The sequence below is a fragment of the Podarcis vaucheri genome, assembly GCF_965113315.1.
Source record: "Podarcis vaucheri genome assembly, chromosome: 1".
Classification (NCBI taxonomy): domain Eukaryota; kingdom Metazoa; phylum Chordata; class Lepidosauria; order Squamata; family Lacertidae; genus Podarcis; species Podarcis vaucheri.
This window is the reverse complement of record NC_138759.1, coordinates 2,972,352-2,991,518: the sequence shown is the minus strand read 5'-3', so window position 1 is coordinate 2,991,518 and position 19,167 is coordinate 2,972,352. Positions and strand designations below refer to the sequence as shown.

General features: G+C 48.7%; 1 protein-coding gene across 9 annotated transcripts; it reads left to right on the top strand.

The window, feature by feature from the left end:
• The first annotated feature begins 9,710 nt into the window (after positions 1-9,710).
• LOC309532528 (uncharacterized protein) lies at positions 9,711-13,999 on the top strand. 9 transcript variants are annotated; one of them, XM_082222926.1, is made up of 3 exons: positions 9,711-12,027; positions 12,082-12,108; positions 12,298-13,999. In XM_082222926.1, the coding sequence occupies exons 1-3, from the start codon at positions 10,128-10,130 to the stop codon at positions 13,809-13,811; spliced, it is 3,441 nt and encodes a 1,146-aa protein (XP_082079052.1). In that variant the 5' UTR covers positions 9,711-10,127; the 3' UTR covers positions 13,812-13,999. The 9 variants fall into 9 exon arrangements, with proteins under 9 accessions (XP_082079052.1, XP_082079050.1, XP_082079051.1 ...); XM_082222924.1 differs by having other exon boundaries at positions 12,082-12,162; XM_082222925.1 differs by lacking the exon at positions 12,082-12,108 and adding an exon at positions 12,136-12,162 and having other exon boundaries at positions 9,711-12,054.
• The last annotated feature ends 5,168 nt before the right edge of the window (positions 14,000-19,167 follow it).

Below are 19,167 nucleotides of genomic sequence, written 5' to 3'. Positions count from 1 at the left end.
AATTGGAGAAAGGGCAGTTTCTCTCTCTTGTAATACTTATAGACATCCAATGAAGCTGGATGCTGGAAGATTCCAGAGAGATAAAAGCAAGTCCTTCTTCATAGATAAACTATGGAACTCACTGCCACAGGAGGCAGTGACGGCCACCAGTTTGGGTGGTTTTAAAAGAGAAGGCTATCAATGGCTACTAGGCATGATGGCTGCATTCCACCTTCGTGGCTGGAGGCAGTAATGCTGCTGGAAATGCCCAAGAGGAGGCAGAAGACTTTACACCAGGCCTGAGCCCTCTGTGCTGGCAGATTGGAGCAGATCAGGTGTGTGTGTGGCTCCCTTGATTAGCAAAGCCTGGAGAAACAAGCACTTTGCTAAATGAAAGGCTAATGGCTTTGGGATTCTTAATGTTGCCACAGGGCACTTAAAGGTCAATGCACTTGCTAGTTAAGGAGCTATTTCCACCAACTCCCCTAGAATTAGCAGGCTTCAATTTTAATGGAGGGACGCAGGTAGTGTTGTGGGTTGAACCACAGAGCCTAGGACTTGCCGATCAGAAGGTCAGTGGTTCTAATCCCCATGACGGGGTGAGCTCCCGTTGCTCGGTCCCTGCTCCTGCCAACCTAGCAGTTCGAAAGCACATCAAAGTACAAGTTGATAAATAGGTACCGCTCCGGCGGGAAGGTAAATGGCATTTCCATGCGTTGCTCTGGTTCGCCAGAAGCGGCTCAGTCATGCTGGCCACATGAACCGGAAGCTGTACGCTGGCTCCCTCGGCCAGTAAAGCGAGATGAGCGCCGCAACCCCAGAGTCGTCTGTGACTGGAGCTACAATTGGGAAACACCAGTTGGAGAACAGCCTTTACCAAAGGTGTCCTGGGCTTTGAAGACACTCAAACTCAGGACGCAAGGGAGAAATGCACTAAGAGGAAGGCACGCTTGGCAAATCCACACTGTGATCAACTTCCACCCGGAAACCAATGTCCCCACTGTGGAAGGACGTGCGGATCCAAAATTGGCCTCCACAGTCACTTGTGGACTCATTGCTAAGACCGTGTTTGTGGAAGACAATCTTACTCGGGTATGAGGGATCACCAAAGAAGAAGAAAGAAGATTTTATCTGCTTTCCACACTTAGGTGATGCACCAGTTAGACACTTAGATCCAGAAATCTATGTCTGCATACAAACAGATGCTTCCTGCACATAGAACTCTGTACAGAAAGGCTGTTGGAATGCCCAGAGGTTTTCTGTATCTGTAAGGCAAGGAGGACTGACTGCCACAACACTGCTCCCTTTTTCTCCCCACCTGCAGCAGACCCAGCTGGTTATGAGACCCAGCCCTGAGTGTGTGTGGTTGTGCGCATGGGATTTGGGGTTTCTGAAATACCAGTTTGGTGCGACTTTGGGACATATTTGCAAATCAGAATTGGGAGGGCATCTTCTGATCTGCTGATCTGCAGTTGTCACAGGATCCCCTGTCTGTTAAAAAGCAACAATACCATGTAGATCTCAAACATTTTAAATAAGAAAGAAATGCATTAATTGGAGTAAGATTTCCTTAAAAATAAAAATAAAGAATTTGTGACACTGGGTGACATTCAACTGCATTCAGACTCAGAACAGACGCACCCTTTCTCACCCTTTAAAACTCAGTGCCCCCCCCACCCCTGCTTCCCGCTGGGAAACTGGCTCTTTAGTGCTGAATCAGAACAAATGGAAATATGGGTTTTCCGCAGATGCTAGAAGCAGGTTAACATGAGGAAAGTACAGGCGCCAAAAAGTGCTCAGAAATGGAGCTTTAAAATGTGGACTTGAGTCTACAAACACAGTTCAAAAGGAAGTCTGGGTGAGTGTTATGTACTGAGATGAATAGGATCCAAAATGCAGCAGTCTGATTGGTCCTAGAACAATAGGATTCAGAATGCAGCAGTCTGATTGGTCTGCAGGAGCCACCCAATCCAGCTCCAGATGAAAGTGAATCCACAACCTGATTGGCCTACAGGAGAATTCTGGAATGAGCCAATCACGTGCAGCCCATTGTGTAAATAATGTATATAAAGCAGATACTTTGGGGAAACTTACATTCCTCCTCACCACTATGAGCTGAATAAAGAGCATGAAATCCACTCTCGACTCCGAGTATATTTCAGTGAGCTTTTAGTTGGAAACGGTTAATTAAAATGTCACTTAAAACAGAAATGGATGTTTATGGTATTTAGAAATGACAAAGCTTATATTAGATAAGTTGGACATTTGTTAAGGGTTTGCAAAAATTATTCCCCATCTATTTCTTATTTGGGATACTTATTTGGGTGTGTACGTGTGTGTGTGAAGGAAATCGGGGGCATTCCTGACATCTATATTTACCTAAAATGCCGCTTGGGACTTACCTTTCCAAGCATCTGCAAAGATGCCTGGCAGGCATTTCAGCACTCGAGAAATAGCTACAAAGGCCCAAGATGGGAGAAAGTGAGCTTGGAGGCTGGCTGTGTGCTGGTGATGGCAAAGCAGAAGAAGCTGCTGAATCGAGAAAGGGAGGAGGGAATTCAGCAGGGAGGCTTTCGAGCGAGTGGGAGAGGACAAGCTCTGTTCTTTGTCCCTAACATGTTGAAAAGGAGACTAATGGGGTGGAACCGGAGGCACCGTTCCAGAGATTGGCACTCTTTGCAACAGAGACAAAGAAACTCCATTAGTTGGGAAATGTACGCGGGCGCAGTCCCTGCCAGACGGGAAAGGCAGTTCCTGGAACACATCAGACAAGACCCCATGTGCTGGTCCCGAGGGTTAACCGTGCAGCGAGGTCCGAGTCCAGTCCGAGGTCAAGGGTGAGGTATGGAGGCTGTCCGTCAAAGCTGAAGCTGGGTCCAAGGCAGGGAGTTGGGTGAGGTCAGGAGCTCCGGCAGGACAGGGTGCAGGCAGGAACAGGCTACCAGCAATGTTGCTCCTGCAACTTGGGACTGGGGCTGGCCGGATTTTATCTGCCCTGAGGCATAGAGCAGCCCCAGTCCACAGGTGACTCACCTCTCCTGGCCTTGAGGTGAGCACTCCTCCTGCGGGAACTAAGTTCCCTCCGCCTCTCTGCCCTGAGCCTCTGCAGCTCAGGAGAGGCTGGACGGTGACCGGACCCAGAGGCAACATCAGCCTCCTCTGACGGGGCTGAGAGTGGAGCACCTACAGGCAATGGGTCCTCCATCACCTCAGGAGCCCAGAGCAGGCTCAGCTGGTGCCTGCACCTGAGAATCTAGCACAGGTGAGGACCCTTCAGGCTCAAGCCCCAGCCCCAGCTCAGCTGGTTCTGGAGGCGGGGACTCCTGTGCAGGCTGGGATTCTGAATCCCAGGCCATCACACCCCACCTCCACAGACAGGGATATCTTCCAGTGCCCCTGCAGAATTTGGAAGCATAATAATATTGTTACATGCCACCCAACTGCTACCTGCTGTTTGTGCTAAGTGCCTGAGGTCTTCCAGAGCTCCACAAAGTCTTGGGTGGGTTTGAGAACTTGCTTCGTGATACTGTTTGGAGTGTGAGTTTTGTGGTTGCTCCTTTTTGTCAGGGGTTCGGCTTTAGCATCCTTCTGGACTGTCTTGAGGGGCTGGGAGCTGGGGGCACTGTTATACAGTGGTTCCGCTCCTTCCTCCTGGGCCGTTCAGAAAGTGGTGGTGGGAGATGAGTGTTCAGACCCCTGGGCTCTCACTTGTGGGGTGCCTCAGGGTTCTGTCCTCTCCCCCATGCTTTTCAACATCTACTTGCGGCCGCTGGGAGAGATCATCAGGAGGTTTGGGCTGGGTGTTCATCAGTATGCGGATGATACCCAGCTCTACCTCTCTTTTAAATCAGAACCAGTGAAGGCGGTGAAGGTCCTGTGTGAGTGTCTGGAGGCGGTTGGAGGATGGATGGCGGCTAACAGATTGAGGTTGAATCCTGACAAGACAGAAGTACTGTTTTGGGGGGACAGGAGGCGGGCAGGTGTGGAGGATTCCCTGGTCCTGAATGGGGTAACTGTGCCCCTGAAGGACCAGGTGTGCAGCCTGGGAGTCATTTTGGACTCACAGCTGTCCATGGAGGCACAGGTCAAATCTGTGTCCAGGGCACCTGTTTACCAGCTCCATCTGGTACTCAGGCTGAGACCCTACCTGCCTGCGGACTGCCTTGCCAGAGTGGTGCATGCTCTGGTTATCTCCCGCTTGGATTACTGCAATGCGCTCTACGTGGGGCTACTTTTGAAGGTGACTCGGAAACTACAACTAATCCAGAATGCGGCAGCTAGATTGGTGACTGAGAGCGGCCGCCGAGACCATATAACACCGGTCTTGAAAGACCTGCATTGGCTCCCAGTACGTTTCCGAGCACAATTCAAAGTGTTGGTGCTGACCTTTAAAGCCCTAAACGGCCTCGGTCCAGTATACCTGAAGGAGCGTCTCCACCCCCATCATTCTGCCCGGACGCTGAGGTCCAGCGCCAAGGGCCTTCTGGTGGTTCCCTCATTGCGAGAAGCAAAGCTACAGGGAACCAGGCAGAAGGCCTTCTCGGTAGTGGCACCCACCCAGTGGAACGCCCTTCCAGCAGATGTCAAAGCGATAAACAACTACCTGACATTCAGAAGACATCTTAAGGCAGCCCTGTTTAGGGATGTTTTTAACGTGTGATATTCTACTGTATTTTTGGTTTTTATGGAAGCCACCCAGAGTGGCTGGGGAGGCCCAGCCAGATGGGCGGGGTATAAATAATAAATTATTATTATTATTATTATTATTATTATTATTATTATTATTATTATTGTTATTACTCAACAATGCCGTCTTGGGTGCAGGGTGACTCATCATTGTTGCATTCACCCCAATCTCACAGCAGAGAGAGAATCTTGGGGTTCCAGGCTGCCTTGAAATGAAGGTCAGCAGAAACTGCAATATTTTCAGGATATATTCTTTTATTTACACATATACCGTATTTACTCAAGTGTAATACGCACCTTTTGGGGCCAAATTATGTCATGAAAATTAGAGTGTGTATTAGATTTAATGGCGCCAGCAGATATTTATTTGGTTTCAAGGTTTTGAAAATTGAGGTGGGCATTAGATTCGAAGGCGCATTAGATTCACTTTGGTCAAACTCATGCTGGTAGCTTTGAGAACACTGTCCCACCATCTCGTCCTCTGTCGTCCCCTTCTCCTTGTGCCCTCCATCTTTCCCAACATCAGGGTCTTTTCCAGGGAGTCTTCTCTTCTCATGAGGTGGCCAAAGTCTTGGAGCCTCAGGTTTCTGATACAACAGAATACGATCAAGAAAAAACTTTGGAATGGTAAAAAAGATAAGATATTGGAGAAGATAAGAGATGGAGAGAAAAAATTAAGAGTGAATCCAAAATCAAAAGAGACTTTAAGAGAAATCAAATTTCACCAGTCACAATATGCGAAATTGATTAACCAAGAAGTGGAATGGAAAATCAAACAAATGAAACAAAGATCTTTTGAATCTGCGAACAAATGTGGGAAACTGCTAGCTTGGCAGTTGAAAAAGAGACAAAAATTAAATTATGTCACCAACTTAGAAGTTGAAGGGAAAAACATTCAGAAACCGGGAGAAATTAGAAAGTGTTTCCAGAAATATTTTAAAAAACTGTACACACAAGAATCCGAGGAAGCAACTGAGATAGAACAATTCTTGAAAGACAACGGCCTACCAAAATTATCTCAAGAGAAGAGATCAATCTTGAATTGTAAAATAACACAACAGGAAATCGAGGATGCCATTCAGAATATGCAACTAGGCAAATCTCCAGGCCCTGATGGACTCACCTCCAAGTACTACAGGATGTTAAAAGACTACTTGATACAACCATTAATGGAGGTTTGCAACCAGATTATGGGGGGAGGGAGGGCACCAGATACGTGGAAAGAAGCATTCATCACACTGATACCTAAAGTGGAAGCTGAAAAGACTCAACTTAAGAACTACCGCCCCATCTCACTCCTAAACGTGGATTACAAAATATTTGCGGATGTTTTGGCTAACAGATTTAAAAAAGTACTAAATGAAGTAATCCATAAGGACCAAGCAGGCTTTCTCCCAGGTAGACATTTGTTTGATAACACCAGGAATATTATCGACATTCTGGAACTTTTACAAACAAATATTAACACCAAAGCAGTGTTAATTTTTATTGATGCGGAGAAGGCCTTTGACAACATTTCTTGGAAATTTATGAAGAAAAACTTGGAAGGGATGGGAGTGGGAAGGGGGTTTGAGAATGGAATAGAGGCAATCTATTCAGAACAAAAAGCTAAGTTGATAGTGAACAATGTGGTGACAGAAGAACTTCATATTGAAAAAGGAACACGCCAGGGGTGCCCCCTATCCCCTCTGTTGTTTATTTCAGTCCTGGAGGTTTTGCTGAATATGATAAGGGAGGATCGGCAGGTACAAGGAATACGGGTCGGAGCGAAACAATATAAACTGAAAGCATTTGCAGATGACTTGGTTTTAACATTACAGGAGCCAGAACCTAGTACAAAAAGAGTTTTGGAATTGATTCAGAAATTTGGTCGGGTGGCGGGTTTTAAGCTGAACAAACAAAAAACTAAGGTGTTAGGGAAAAACTTGACGGTTACTGAAACAGAGGGGTTTCAGAAGGAAACAGAACTAAACATTGTTAAAAAAGTGAAATACCTGGGGGTCAATCTGTCTTCTAAGAATTTGAATCTATTTAAAGATAACTATGAAAAATGTTGGTCAGAAGTTAAAAAAGATCTAGAAATTTGGTCAAGATTGAAATTATCCTTGTTAGGCCGAATTGCAGCTATAAAAATGAACGTTTTGCCAAAAATGTTGTTTTTGTTTCAAGCCTTGCAGGTCGTGGACAGAGTGGAATGTTTTGGAAAGTGGCAGAGGGATATTTCTAGGTTTGTCTGGCAGGGCAAAAAGCCCCGAATAAAGTTTAAAATACTAACTGATGCAAAGGAGAGAGGGGGGTTTGCCCTGCCGGACTTAAGGTTATATTATGAAGCTGCGGCCTTCTGCTGGATGAAAGATTGGATTTTATTGGAAAACACTGATGTCCTAGATCTGGAAGGCTTCAACAATTCGTTAGGTTGGCATGCGTATTTGTGGTATGACAAGGGGAAAACACATGGAATGTTCAAAAACCATATTGTCAGAAAAGCAATATATATGGTCTGGAAAAAATACAAAGACTTATTGGAAAGTAAAACTCCGAGGTGGATTTCACCAATAGAGGCCAAAGCTCGGAAAACATCCAATATGGAGGCATATTGGCCGAAATATTGGGAAATAATAGAAAACATTGGAGGTAATTGGAGGTTGCAGAGCTTTGAAAAATTAAAGGATAAGGTGCAAAATTGGCTACACTATGCCCAAATTAATGAGGTTTTTAAGCTAGATAAAAAAATAGGATTCCAGGTGGAAAAATCGAAACTTGAGACAGAGTTGTTAGAACCAAAGACCAAGGTATTATCGAGAATGTACAACTTGCTGCTTAAATGGAATACTCAGGATGAGACAGTTAAATCAGCCATGATAAAATGGGCTCAAGACATTGGTTACAATATTATGTCTGAGGACTGGGAAAGGTTATGGACCACCGGTATGAAATTTACGGCATGTAATGCCTTGAAAGAAAACATTATGAAAATGGTATACAGGTGGTACATGACCCCAGTCAAGCTCGCTAAGATATACCATTTGTCTGACAATAAATGTTGGAAATGCAAGGAGGCTGAAGGGACATTCTTTCACCTCTGGTGGACTTGTCCAAGATTGAAGGCCTTTTGGGAAATGATCTATAACGAGTTAAAAAAGGTGTTCAAGTACACCTTCCCCAAGAAACCAGAGGCCTTCCTTCTGGGCATTGTCGGCCAGAAGGTGTTAAAAAAGGATAGAACTTTTTTTATGTATGCTACAACAGCAGCAAGAATCCTTATCGCTAAGCATTGGAAGACCCAAGATTTGCCCACACTGGAGGATTGGCAGACGCAATTGATGAACTACATGGAACTGGCCGAGATGACTGCAAGGATCCGAGACTTGGGAGAAGAGGCAATGGAGGAGGACTGGAAAAAATTTAAAGACTATTTGCAAAAGTATTATAAGTTGTATGAAACATAAGACGCCGTATGATTTGGAATGTTAGCCTCAGCAATGAAATTTAATTATCTATGAAATTGATAACATTCATGAAAGAATCAAAGTTTAAATGGGTAAAAATGACATTATGTTATATCTTTAGAGTAAATGGAGAATAAGAGATTTAAACTTAAATTGCAACTGAAAATATAAAGAAACACACGAAATAAGGGTATAATTTGCTGATAACTTTATTATCAAGAATGCATTATGTGGGAGATGTGGGGAAGTCTAATGGAAATTTGAAATAAGTTGTTGAAATGGTTGTGATTTTCTGTTCTTTTTTCTTTTTTCTTCTTCTATTCTGCCTTTCCTTTTGTTCTTTCTGTAATTTGGAAAAAATGCAATAAAAATTATTATAAAAAAAAAAAAAAACAAAGTCTTGGAGCCTCAGCTTCAGGATCTGTCCTTCCAGTGAGCACTCAGGGCTGATTTCCTTCAGAATGTATAGGTTTGATCTTCTTGCAGTCCATGGGACTCTCAAGAGTCTCCTGATCTCTATTAGTCACAGCTTTGGATCCAGAACAGATCAAGCAGGTCTCTGTGTCTCCAGCTTCCAGCCTGCTCCCAGTCCAGCTCATACGCACACCTCTCTCTGGCTGCTCTTCTTCTTCTTCTTCTTCTTCTTCTTCTTCTTCTTCTTCTTCTTCTTCTTCTTCTTCTATCACTCGCAGCTAGATGAGGGGATGTTGGAGGAGAAAAGGTCCACCCATTCCCCTGGAGGCCACTATCACATAGATGCAGCTCTTGCAGCCTAGCTCAATCTTCTAGGATGCAGATGAGGAAACCTAAGGAGCCAGCTAAGGTCATTGTCTTAAAAAGAAACTTGTCTGAGTTGCTCAGCAACTTCCTCTCTGGACAAAGTCGTTGAGCTTTGCCCAAAATTCTTGAGCCATTTTTAACGAAAGTTGCCAAAATCTAGACTTCCGACTTGGGTTGCCACACGTCTGGATTTCCGGTGATTTCTGACCGCCATATTCTGCTTCCGACAGCTGCATTCTGGCTCTGTGCAGGAAATTCCAGATGTATGGCAGCCCTATTCTAACCCTCACTGGGTACAGAACCCCAAGAACTGGAGGGCACTCAGGGCATCATCCACACTGCCCCCCACAACTCACAACACCATTGCTCGTTTTCAAAAGAAAAGTCACTTGCCGATGTGGGGATTGGGTGAGGAGGGGGAAACCAGGTAGGCCCCTAAAAATTCCTACTCAGCTCCCAAGCAGGCAACTAGCAAAGCCAAGGCTGTGTACAGAGGGAGGGAATTGCAGAGGCAAGAATGGAGTGCTTGGGGTGGAGCCAGTTTATACAGCTCCCTCCTCCTCCTGATTGGCCTGGCAGCCCACGTGACTCTTCTCCAACTCCTCGCCCCCTGTTTGAAACCCTGGAGAGTTGCTGTCAGTCAGTGTAGACAACAGATGAGACCAATGATCTGACTTGGTGTAAGGCATCTTTCTGGGTCCCTAAAACCATTGCGAACCTTCTTCCCAGGAGAGCTGGGGCATTGCAAATTCAACCCCCCCCCGCCGTGTTTCAGAATACACAGTGATGTCACAGACGCACAGTCTTTGGAAGCTTCTAGAATGCACGGCAGTTGAAGGAAGAGCAAGGAGACCACCGCAGGGGAAGGGCAAGTCCAGAGTGCCGAGGGCTACTGTGACGACTCAAGGGCCATGATTCCAGCTGGCTGCCAGTAGAAAGTAAAAAACAGCAACCACCACCCAACATCTTCGCCTCTGGACAATGACACAACCTACGTGCCACCTGCAGCCCCGATGAGAAAAAGGAAAAGAAGGAGGAGGAGAGACCTTGAAGTGAAATCCTATGTGAGGGGAAAAGGGACTTTCCATCTGTTTCAAGAGCGGTGAGTTTAGCCCCCACAAAAAGCACCGAGCGAGAGGGCTGAGAGACATTTGCCAGTGGTCCAGGCCTACCCAACGGACAGAGGAACTGTGCCTTAAGCTGCCCCACGAGGTGTCATAGCAGAGAAGCAGGATGGATGACGACCCAGAGCCCAGTCTCGACGAAGCGGTCCTGGGCAGCTGCGAAATGAGCGAGCAATCGTTCAGCCTCGCCGAGTTGCAGAAATGCACCCTTGAGGACGAGGTGAACATCCACCAGGACGGTGGGGACAATGGCCCCTTCATGGATCAAGAACCCACCAAGAAACCCCTTTTGGGCAAAGATGCGCCAGACCAAGCCCTGCAGACAGAGAACAAAGGGGGCATTTTCAGAAGGAAAGAGCAAAGTCAGGCACCAGATGTGTCCGGGAGCATCAAGAGCAGCGCGTCGAGTCTACGGAAACCATCCCGCCGCAGCATCCCACGACTTCCTGGTCAGGAATCCCGCCGGAGCAGCCAGCAATCTGTTGGTGTGCAGTCCCCGCTCAGCCTGAACCCTTCCCGAACACAGTCCATCAGTGAGTCGGATGCGAAAGACATCACGTGGGTGAGCAAAAAGACGGGGAAGCTGATGAAGTGTCGAACCCAGCAAACGAGCCTCATATGGGAGCAGAAAAGCTTTTCCGATATCCTCAGTAATTCCAGCGACGAATCCGACAGAAGCAGAGAGGGATCAATGGAAACCCTGAATACAGTAGACGAGTCTGAGATGATGTATTCGGAGGAAGCATCACTGCAAGAGTCTTTGGGGAGCAAAGGGTGCCACAGCAGCCAGCAGCTGGAAGGGAAGGGGTCAAAGCGCAACAGCCTAAAGAGGGACTCTCGCAGGAACAGCCAGCGGTCCATGGAGATACCTCTACTGCTGCCAAAGGGGATTTGCCTCGACGAGGACATATCCTGGATCAGCCCAAAGACTGGCAAGGAAATGAAATGCAAAGCTCAACAGACAAGCATTGTTTGGGAACTGAAAACTCTCTCGGAAATCCTGCATACTTCCAGTCAGGAATCTTTCCCCAATGCCTTAGAAACGGATACAACCGAGTTGTCTTCTGAGACCGAGACTGAACAGCGAGCCAGACGAGGGTCACAGCGCACTGTCCAACGACCAGAGAGCAGGCCGCCTATGGGTCAAGAATCTCGCCGAGGCAGCCTAGTTCCAGAAGCTGTAAAATCCTGGCAGGATACCCAGAAACTGGAGGAGCAAAAGCCAACGCCGTACAGGAACACTAAAATGGACACCTTTATGTCTGAGCAGGCCCAACAGACAGACAGCTGTGAGAGTCTAAAGGAAGAATTGTTGCCCCACAGTCAACAGAGGGATGCCTTGGTTGGAGCCCAAGTTGTTTCTCACCGTAGCAGCTTGCGAGAAGATGCCCAAAAACCCCCGCCTGCCAATCAAGAGCTTGTGTGGGAAGAGTCACAGCCGAGCATACCAACAGCAGTGGATTTCCAGAGGGGTCACCCAGTGCCACCCCAGGGCCTTGGGAAGGACGTTGGTGTTGGGAAGAAGTCTAATATGCCAGCTGGTCTTCAAAGCAGGGCGACTGAAGCCACCCAAGAACCTCCTCTTGAGCAAGGCACCTGGATCAGCAAAAGGACGGGCAAAGTTGTGAAGAACAGGAGCCAGCAGACGGACAAGAGTTGGCTTCAGTACTGTGCAGCCAAAAGGCAAAAGGTCAAGAAGTGCACCAGCCAGCAGACCGACGAGAGTTTCCTCCAGAGCTATGCAGAGAGGAAAATGAAGAAAGCGAGCAGGGAATCCATGCCTGCTGCCAGGGATCAGCAGGAACAGCCCAGGACTGGGGATGCCAGCACTATGCGCAGAAATGAAGATCCCAGAGGCTTCCTGCTCCATGGTTCATATTCATTGTCACCGCAGAATGAGCCATGTGGTGCAGAAATGGTGAAGGAAGGTAACCGTGCAGAGGCGGTGAGGGAAGGTAGCTGTGCAGAGGTAATGAAGGAAGTTGGCCATGCAGAGGTGGTGAAGGATGGTGGCCATGAAGATGTGGTGAAGGAAGGTGGCTGTGCAGAGGGGGTGAAGGAAGGTAGCCGTGCAGAGATGGTGAAGGAAGGTAGCCGTGCAGATGTGGTGAAGGAAGCTGGCCCTGCAAAGGTGGTGAAGGATGGTGGCCGTGCAGAGGGGGTGAAGGAAGGTGGCCATGCAGAGGGGGTGAAGGAAGGTAGCCGTGCAGATGTGGTGAAGGAAGCTGGCCCTGCAGATGTGGTGAAGGATGGTGGCCGTGCAGAGGGGGTGAAGGAAGGTGGCCGTGCAGAGATGGTGAAGGAAGGTAGCCGTGCAGAGATGGTGAAGGATGGTGGCCGTGCAGATGTGGTGAAGGAAGGTAGCCGTGCAGAGATGGTGAAGGAAGGTAGCCGTGCAGAGATGGTGAAGGATGGTGGCCGTGCAGATGTGGTGAAGGAAGCTGGCCCTGCAGAGGTGGTGAAGGATGGTGGCCGTGCAGATGTGGTGAAGGAAGCTGGCCCTGCAGAGGTGGTGAAGGAAGGTAGCCGGCGAAGCTCTCATGAAGATGGTAAGGGACCACTGCTGCTCCACACTGTAAAGGACCCCCCAAACAGCAAGCTTGTCAGAAACTCTCTCCAGTGGCCAGATGATTCTGAACCCAAGTCGTATATGGAGAATGGCATGCCATACTCATACTATATGGAAGGGGAAGATGACCAGATCTACAGCATCATTTCTCTGGAAGATGGAATCTGGATGAACAGGAGAACTGGGAAATTAGTGGTGAGTCACTTTCAGCAAACAGGTAAGACAGCTGTCCCAACCATCAGCAGGACATCTCTCCTGGGAAAGGGAGGCAAGTCAGGAAGAGCTTTTGGGGCTCCTGGAAGTGGGTCGGATGGAGCCAGGAGTGAGCAGGAGGAATCTGAAAGAGAAGAAGCCCCGTCAGGTCAGGAAAGCCACCGTGGCAGTCAGCAAGATTCTGACCGAGATGCCAGCCTTATCATAGTGAAGCCTACAGGGGGCGAATCTCAGTGTGCAGACGATGTTGAGAAGCTCCTGAGTCGTCGCCTGAGCGAGGCTATGCTGTTGAGCGTAGAGTCTCCAGACGTGGGGGACGAAACTGCATTGTACACCGCTGTCTCTGTGGAGAAAGGGAGCTGGGTGAACCTGAAAACAGGCCAGCTGCTAGAATCTCAGAGTCAGCAGACAGAGGAGGATCACATTGATCAAGTGCTTGTAGAGGATGTGGAACTGTCATCGGAAGGTGTTGGCCAGCAACAAGCACCTGGAGAAGGCCCAGTGGGATTTCCAGTGCAGAGCCATGTTAACATGCAAGGGTTTGGAAGAGAAGGCCCTGTGGGATTTCCAGATCCAAGCCACAATAAAACACAAGGATTGGGAAGAGATGGCCCTGTGGGATTTCCAGATCCAAGCCACAATAAAACACAAGGATTGGGAAGAGATGGCCCTGTGGGATTTCCAGATCCAAGCCACAATAAAACACAAGGATTGGGAAGAGATGGCCCTGTGGGATTTCCAGTGCAGAGCCATGTTAACATGCAAGGATTGGGAAGAGAAGGCCCTGTGGGATTTCCAGAGCCAAGCCACAATAAAACGCAAGGACTGGGAAGAGATGGCCCTGTGGGATTTCCAGAGCCAAGCCACCATAACATGCAAGGGTTTGGAAGAGAAGGCCCTGTGGGATTTCCAGAGCCAAGCCACGATAACACACAAGGATATGGAGCAGAAGGCATGGATGATGATCCCATCAGCAGAGACGAACAACCAAGTCCCGCGGGTCGCGGGTAGTTGATAGATCCACCAACCCTTGATGGGCAAGGGCTGCTGGCACCTCGAGGAGATGGAGAGCACCAGAGGTGCACAGACTCTAGGGATGGAGAACATGGAGGTCGAGAATGAAGTCTTGAAGATCAAAAGAGTAATCCTCCCAGGGACAAGGAAGGAAACACAAAATAAAAAAAAGATGACGAAACCAATACGCCGTCTTGTTTGTCTGATTGCGATGGCTGGGATTCCTGCTTTGGTCCTGGGGTTGGACCAGATTTGGTTCCTTCCAATTCTACAATTTCATGATTCAATGACTGAATCATCCCATCATTTGCTCTTCCACATCCCACCTCTTCCCCAAGGAGAGAAAGAGTATAGGGATGACGGAGGTCTTTCCTTTGCATTTGTACCAAGCTGAGATTTTTCCACACCCCCCAAAATGATGGCTCCATTATGAACATTTGCCAAATGAGAGGTGAGCCCAGAGAACTTTTCATTTGAAAGTGAGGGGCTCTTGCTGGGGAGGTGGGGGTGGGGGTCTTGCAGGGCCTCATCCCACCTTGCAGGGCCTTTTTACCATCATGACTTCTCCGTAGCCCAGTGTGCTGGGCCTGGGGGCTAACCTGAGCAACACAGTCCTGGTCCGGTCCCGAATCCAAGGGTTCCTCGAGGAGTCAGTCCAACAGGGCCAAGGCAGGTCACAAGGCTGGAAACCAGGCTAGGTCAGGCACAGGGAGGTCCTAGCAAACAGCAATGTTGCTCCCACAACCTGGGGTGGTGGTGATCCAACAGCCTTTCCTCTCTGGTGGGGTAACAGTCCTAATCCCCTGGTGACTCACCTCCCTGTTTCGCCTGAAGGCGAGCACTCCTCCTGCAAGTACTCAGGTCTCTCCTCTCAGACCTCAGTCTCTGCAGCTCAGGAGACGTCGGTGGGTTACTAGACCCAGAGGCCGCCTCAGCCTCTCCTGACCCAACCGGTAGTGGAGCAGCTGTAAGTGATGGCCCAGCTGGAGGCAACGAGGTCATCCCCGCATCTGGAGCCAGGGCAGGATCAGGCCCCGGACTCAGCCCAGCTGGTGTTTGTTGCAGGGGAACCTGTGCAGAATGGGACTCTTCAGGATCAGTCCCCAGATTTGGTTCAGGTGATGCCTGAGGCAAAGGATCCGGTGTGGACTGAGAGTCCTCTGGTTCCAAGTCCGAGCCCGAGTCCCAGGCCATCACACCCAGGCAGCTGAGACGCACCGGCTCATGATAGCTGCCAAGTGTTATCTCCACCACCAAACACCAGGCTTAAGAGTGATGGCATGAAGCCTCACCCTCCCTCTGAGTTGGCTTCACCCCATACGGTCATCATCACAAAGCAATCAGGAAGTAGGCAATTCTCCCTGTCCTCAAGCTGGAGCAAGAGAGAGAGGGAGGAGAAGGGCATCTTTTGATTATTTTATCCCTTTAAAACAAGGCATGCATAGGCACCTGGTTCCACATAACTCGCTTCCACGGGTAACAAGTTGACAGTGCCAGCAATTCAAAGATGGTGTCATAATTTGGCAAAGTGATAATTTATTATTTATACTCCACTCATCTGGCTGGGTTTCCCCAGCCACTCTGGGCAGCGTCCAACAGAACACTAAAATACAATAACCTATTAAACATTAAAAGCTTCCCTAAACAGGGCTGCCTTCAGATGTCTTCTAGAAGTCTGGTAGTTGTTGTTCTCTTTGACATCTGGTGGGAGGGCATTCCACAGGGTGGGTGCCACCACCAAGAAGGCCTTCTGCCTGGTTCCCTGTAATCTCACTTCTCACAATGAGGGAATTGCCAGAAGGCCCTCGGCACTGGACCTCAGAGTCTGGGCAGAATGATGGGGGTGGAGATGCTCCTTTAGGTATACTGGGACGAGGCCATTTAGGGCTTTAAAGGTCAGCACCAACACTTTGAATTGTGCTCAGAAATGTACTGGGAGCGAATGTAAGTGTTTCAAGACCGGTGCTATGTGGTCTCGGCGGCCGCTCCCAGTCACTAGTCTAGCTGCCGCATTCTGGATTAGTTGTAGTTTCTGGGTCACCTTCAAAGGTAGCCCCACGTAGAGCACATTGCAGTAGTCCAAGCAGGAGATAACCAGAGCATGCACCACTCTGGTGAGACAGTCTGTGGGCAGGGAGGGTCTCAGCCTGTGTAGAAGATGGAGCTGGTAGACAGCTGCCCTGGACACAGAATTGACCCGGGCCTCCATGGACAGCTGGGAGTCCAGAATGACTCCCAGGCTGCGCACTTGGTCCTTCAGGGGCACAGTTACCCCATTCAGGACCAGGGAGTCCTCCATACCTGCCCGCCCATCTCCTGTCCCCCCAAAACCGTACTTCTGTCTTGTCCCTAGAGTTGGGGTCCCTTTCAACTCTACAGTTATATGATTCCATGGGTTAGAATGCACCCATCTGTTGGGGGAATGGGTTTGGAATTCCACATCCAATGGGTGACCCTCAGGATCCCTTCTCCACCTTTCTAGGAGTCTATGATTCCCTCTATATCAACACAGCTCAGTCCCTTCCTGATGCCGTCACTGAAAGTGCACCTGGAAAACGGTAACAAAAAAGCCCTGCAAATTCCTTTTCCTCAAGAACACGCAGTCCTTCACTCCTAAAGCCTTTTCCTTTTCCTCTTGGCCTTTGAACACTTCAGTCCTTAGGAGATACCTGGTGACGTTCCGCCTGGATGAGAAGATTGATTCTGACCCGAACTATTATTAAAATCCAATAAGGGCTGCAATGCAAAGTGAGTGAATGATGATCTGCTTAAGTGAATAATGATCTTGTGTTTTCCTGCTTGCTTGAAATAGCTATAGCTTCCACTGAATTTCAGTCAGCACCTTGAACTGACATATAATCCTACCTGATTACTGGCAATCATTATGCTCAAAGGAAGGCAATTGGATTCTGGAATATCTCACTGTCCACACGAGAAGCATTTCTCTTGTCCTATCACACACTGCCCAGGGGCAGAGCGGTGGTTTTGTAGATGCGGTTGGAGTCAGAACGGAGCATGCCAGGAATCTGAGATCAGCTGTTTGCAGGATCTCACCATCCTTCTCAAGTGCGTTCAATGTATGAAGCACTTTACTAAAGGGCAGTTGTAGCTCAATCGTCCAGCAACAACGCTCCTTGGCTCAGTCCCCAACTTCAGATGGGCTCCTGTGCAGGAGAGTAAGATTCCCCCAGCAGAATCACAGCATTCCATGCAGAAGGTTCACTGTTCCGTCTCCAGGGCAGGGGTCAGCAACCTTTTTCAGCCGTGGGCCAGTCCACCATCCCTCAGACTTTTTTGGGGGCCGGACTATATTGGGGGGGGGGTGAACGAATTCCTATGCCCCACAAATAACCCATAGATGCATTTTAAATAAAAGCACACATTCTACTCTACTCCACGGAGAGCCTCAAGGTCCATAAATAGCAACACCCTAGAGGTCCCGGGCCCTAAGGAAGTTAGATTAGCCTCAACCAGAGCCAGGGCCTTTTCAGCATTGGCTCCAGCCTGGTGGAACACTCTGCCTCATGAGACCAGGGCCCTGCAGGATCTGATTTCTTTCTGCAGGGCCTGTAAGACAGAGTTGTTCCGCCTGGCCTTTGGCTTGGAGCCCATTTGATTCCCTCCCCCTCTTTCTTTTTCCTTTTCCTTTCTCCTCCTGCCATGAGGCTACATTTTAATATTTTAATGTTTCAATATTTTAATCATAGAATCATAGAATCATAGAATGATAGAGTTGGAAGAGACCACAAGGGCCATCGAGTCCAACCCCCTGCCAAGTAGGAAACACCATCAGAGCACTCCTGACATATGGTGGTCAAGCCTCTGCTTAAAGACCTCCAAAGGAGGAGACTCCACCACACTCCTTGGCAGCAAATTCCACTGTCAAACAGCTCTTACTGTCAGGAGTTGTATTTTAATTTTGTTTTTAAGTTGTATTCATTCAACTTGTTTTTATTATTGCTTGTTAGCCGCCCTGAGCCCGGCCTTGGCTGGGGCGGGCGGGGTATAAATAAGAATAAGAATAAGAATAAGAATAAGAATAAGAATAAGAATAAGAATAAGAATAAGAATAAGAATAAGAATAAGAATAAGAATAGAATAAGAATAAGAATAAGAATAAGAATAAGAATAACCCACAAATAACCCAAAGATGCTGATTCCCTGGATTTAGAAGGTGATTGGGCTGGATCCAGCCCCTGGGCCTTAGGTTTCCTACCCATGCTCCAGGGTCTCCAGGTAGGGCTGGGAGAGTTCCCTGCCTGACGGCCTGGAAAAGGCTGCATGGAGCAAGATGCGCCAATTCCCTCTCTCATAACCAGGGGGGCCCTACCATCCTCAGGATTGTGGGTGCCCGCTGCTGCCCTGCGGATGTGTGACATCACATGCGTGCCTGTGCTGTCACGTGCACAATGTGCAGGCGTGTGCGTGTGATGTTGCATGTCTACGTTGTGGCGGCCAGAAGCAGCCCCTCTTCTTCCTCCTCTCCGCGGCCAGCAATGAACCCTTTTCCACCGGGAGGCAGAAAGTCTCTGCATCCATATCTGAGCCCCCCCCCCCCCCGAATGCCTCGCTGGCTGGCGGCTGAGAGACTTCAGAGAAGTGTGACTGGCCCAAGGTCACCCAGCAGCTGCAGGTGGAGGAGCGGGGAAGCGAACCTGGTTCCCCAGATTACGAGTCTACCACTCTTAACCACTGCACTACACTTTAAAAGAGGATTGGACAGATTCATGAAGGAGTGGGCTATTGATGGCCACAATCCATGCTGGCTGTGCTCAGCCTCTGCCACTGGAGGAAGCAATGCTTCTCAAATCCAGTAGTTGGGAACCAGAGTGCCGTTGTGCTCAAATCCTGCTTGCTGGTTTCCCATTGCGGCATCTGGCTGGCAGCTGTGAGAACAGGAGGCTGGACTGGACGGGCCACTGGCCTGATCCAGCCAGCTCTTCTTGTGGGCTTTCCACAGGTCAGCAAGCAGTGAGAATAACAGACCATCCAAGGACCCCTATTTTCCAGACACAGTCCTGGATTTACAAAGGTTGTCCTGGTTTCTGATTTGATCTCGGAATGTCTCACTTTTCCTTTTCGGAATGTCCCCTTCCTTTTCCTGCCCTTATTTTCATTGGATAAACGTTGGAGGTATGGAGTTATGCAACCCCTTAGCCAAGGACTATACAACTATGCATTAGGGACACGGGTGGCGCTGTGGTCTAAAGCACTGAGCCTCTTGGGCTTGCCAGTCAGAAGGTCAGCAGTTCAAATCCCCGCGATGGGGTGATCTCCCGTTGCTTGGTCCCTGCTCCTGCCTACCTAGCAGCTTGAAAGCACGTCAAAGTGCAAGTAGATAAATAGGTACCGC

Coding starts and splice junctions, on each gene's coding strand:
- LOC309532528 (XM_082222919.1), top strand. CDS start 10,128: ATGGATGACGACCCAGAGCCCAGTCTCGACGAAGCGGTCCTGGGCAGC. Junction 12,028..12,081: donor TGCAGAGGTGGTGAAGGATG/GTGGCCATGAAG, acceptor GGGTGAAGGAAG/GTAGCCGTGCAGAGATGGTG.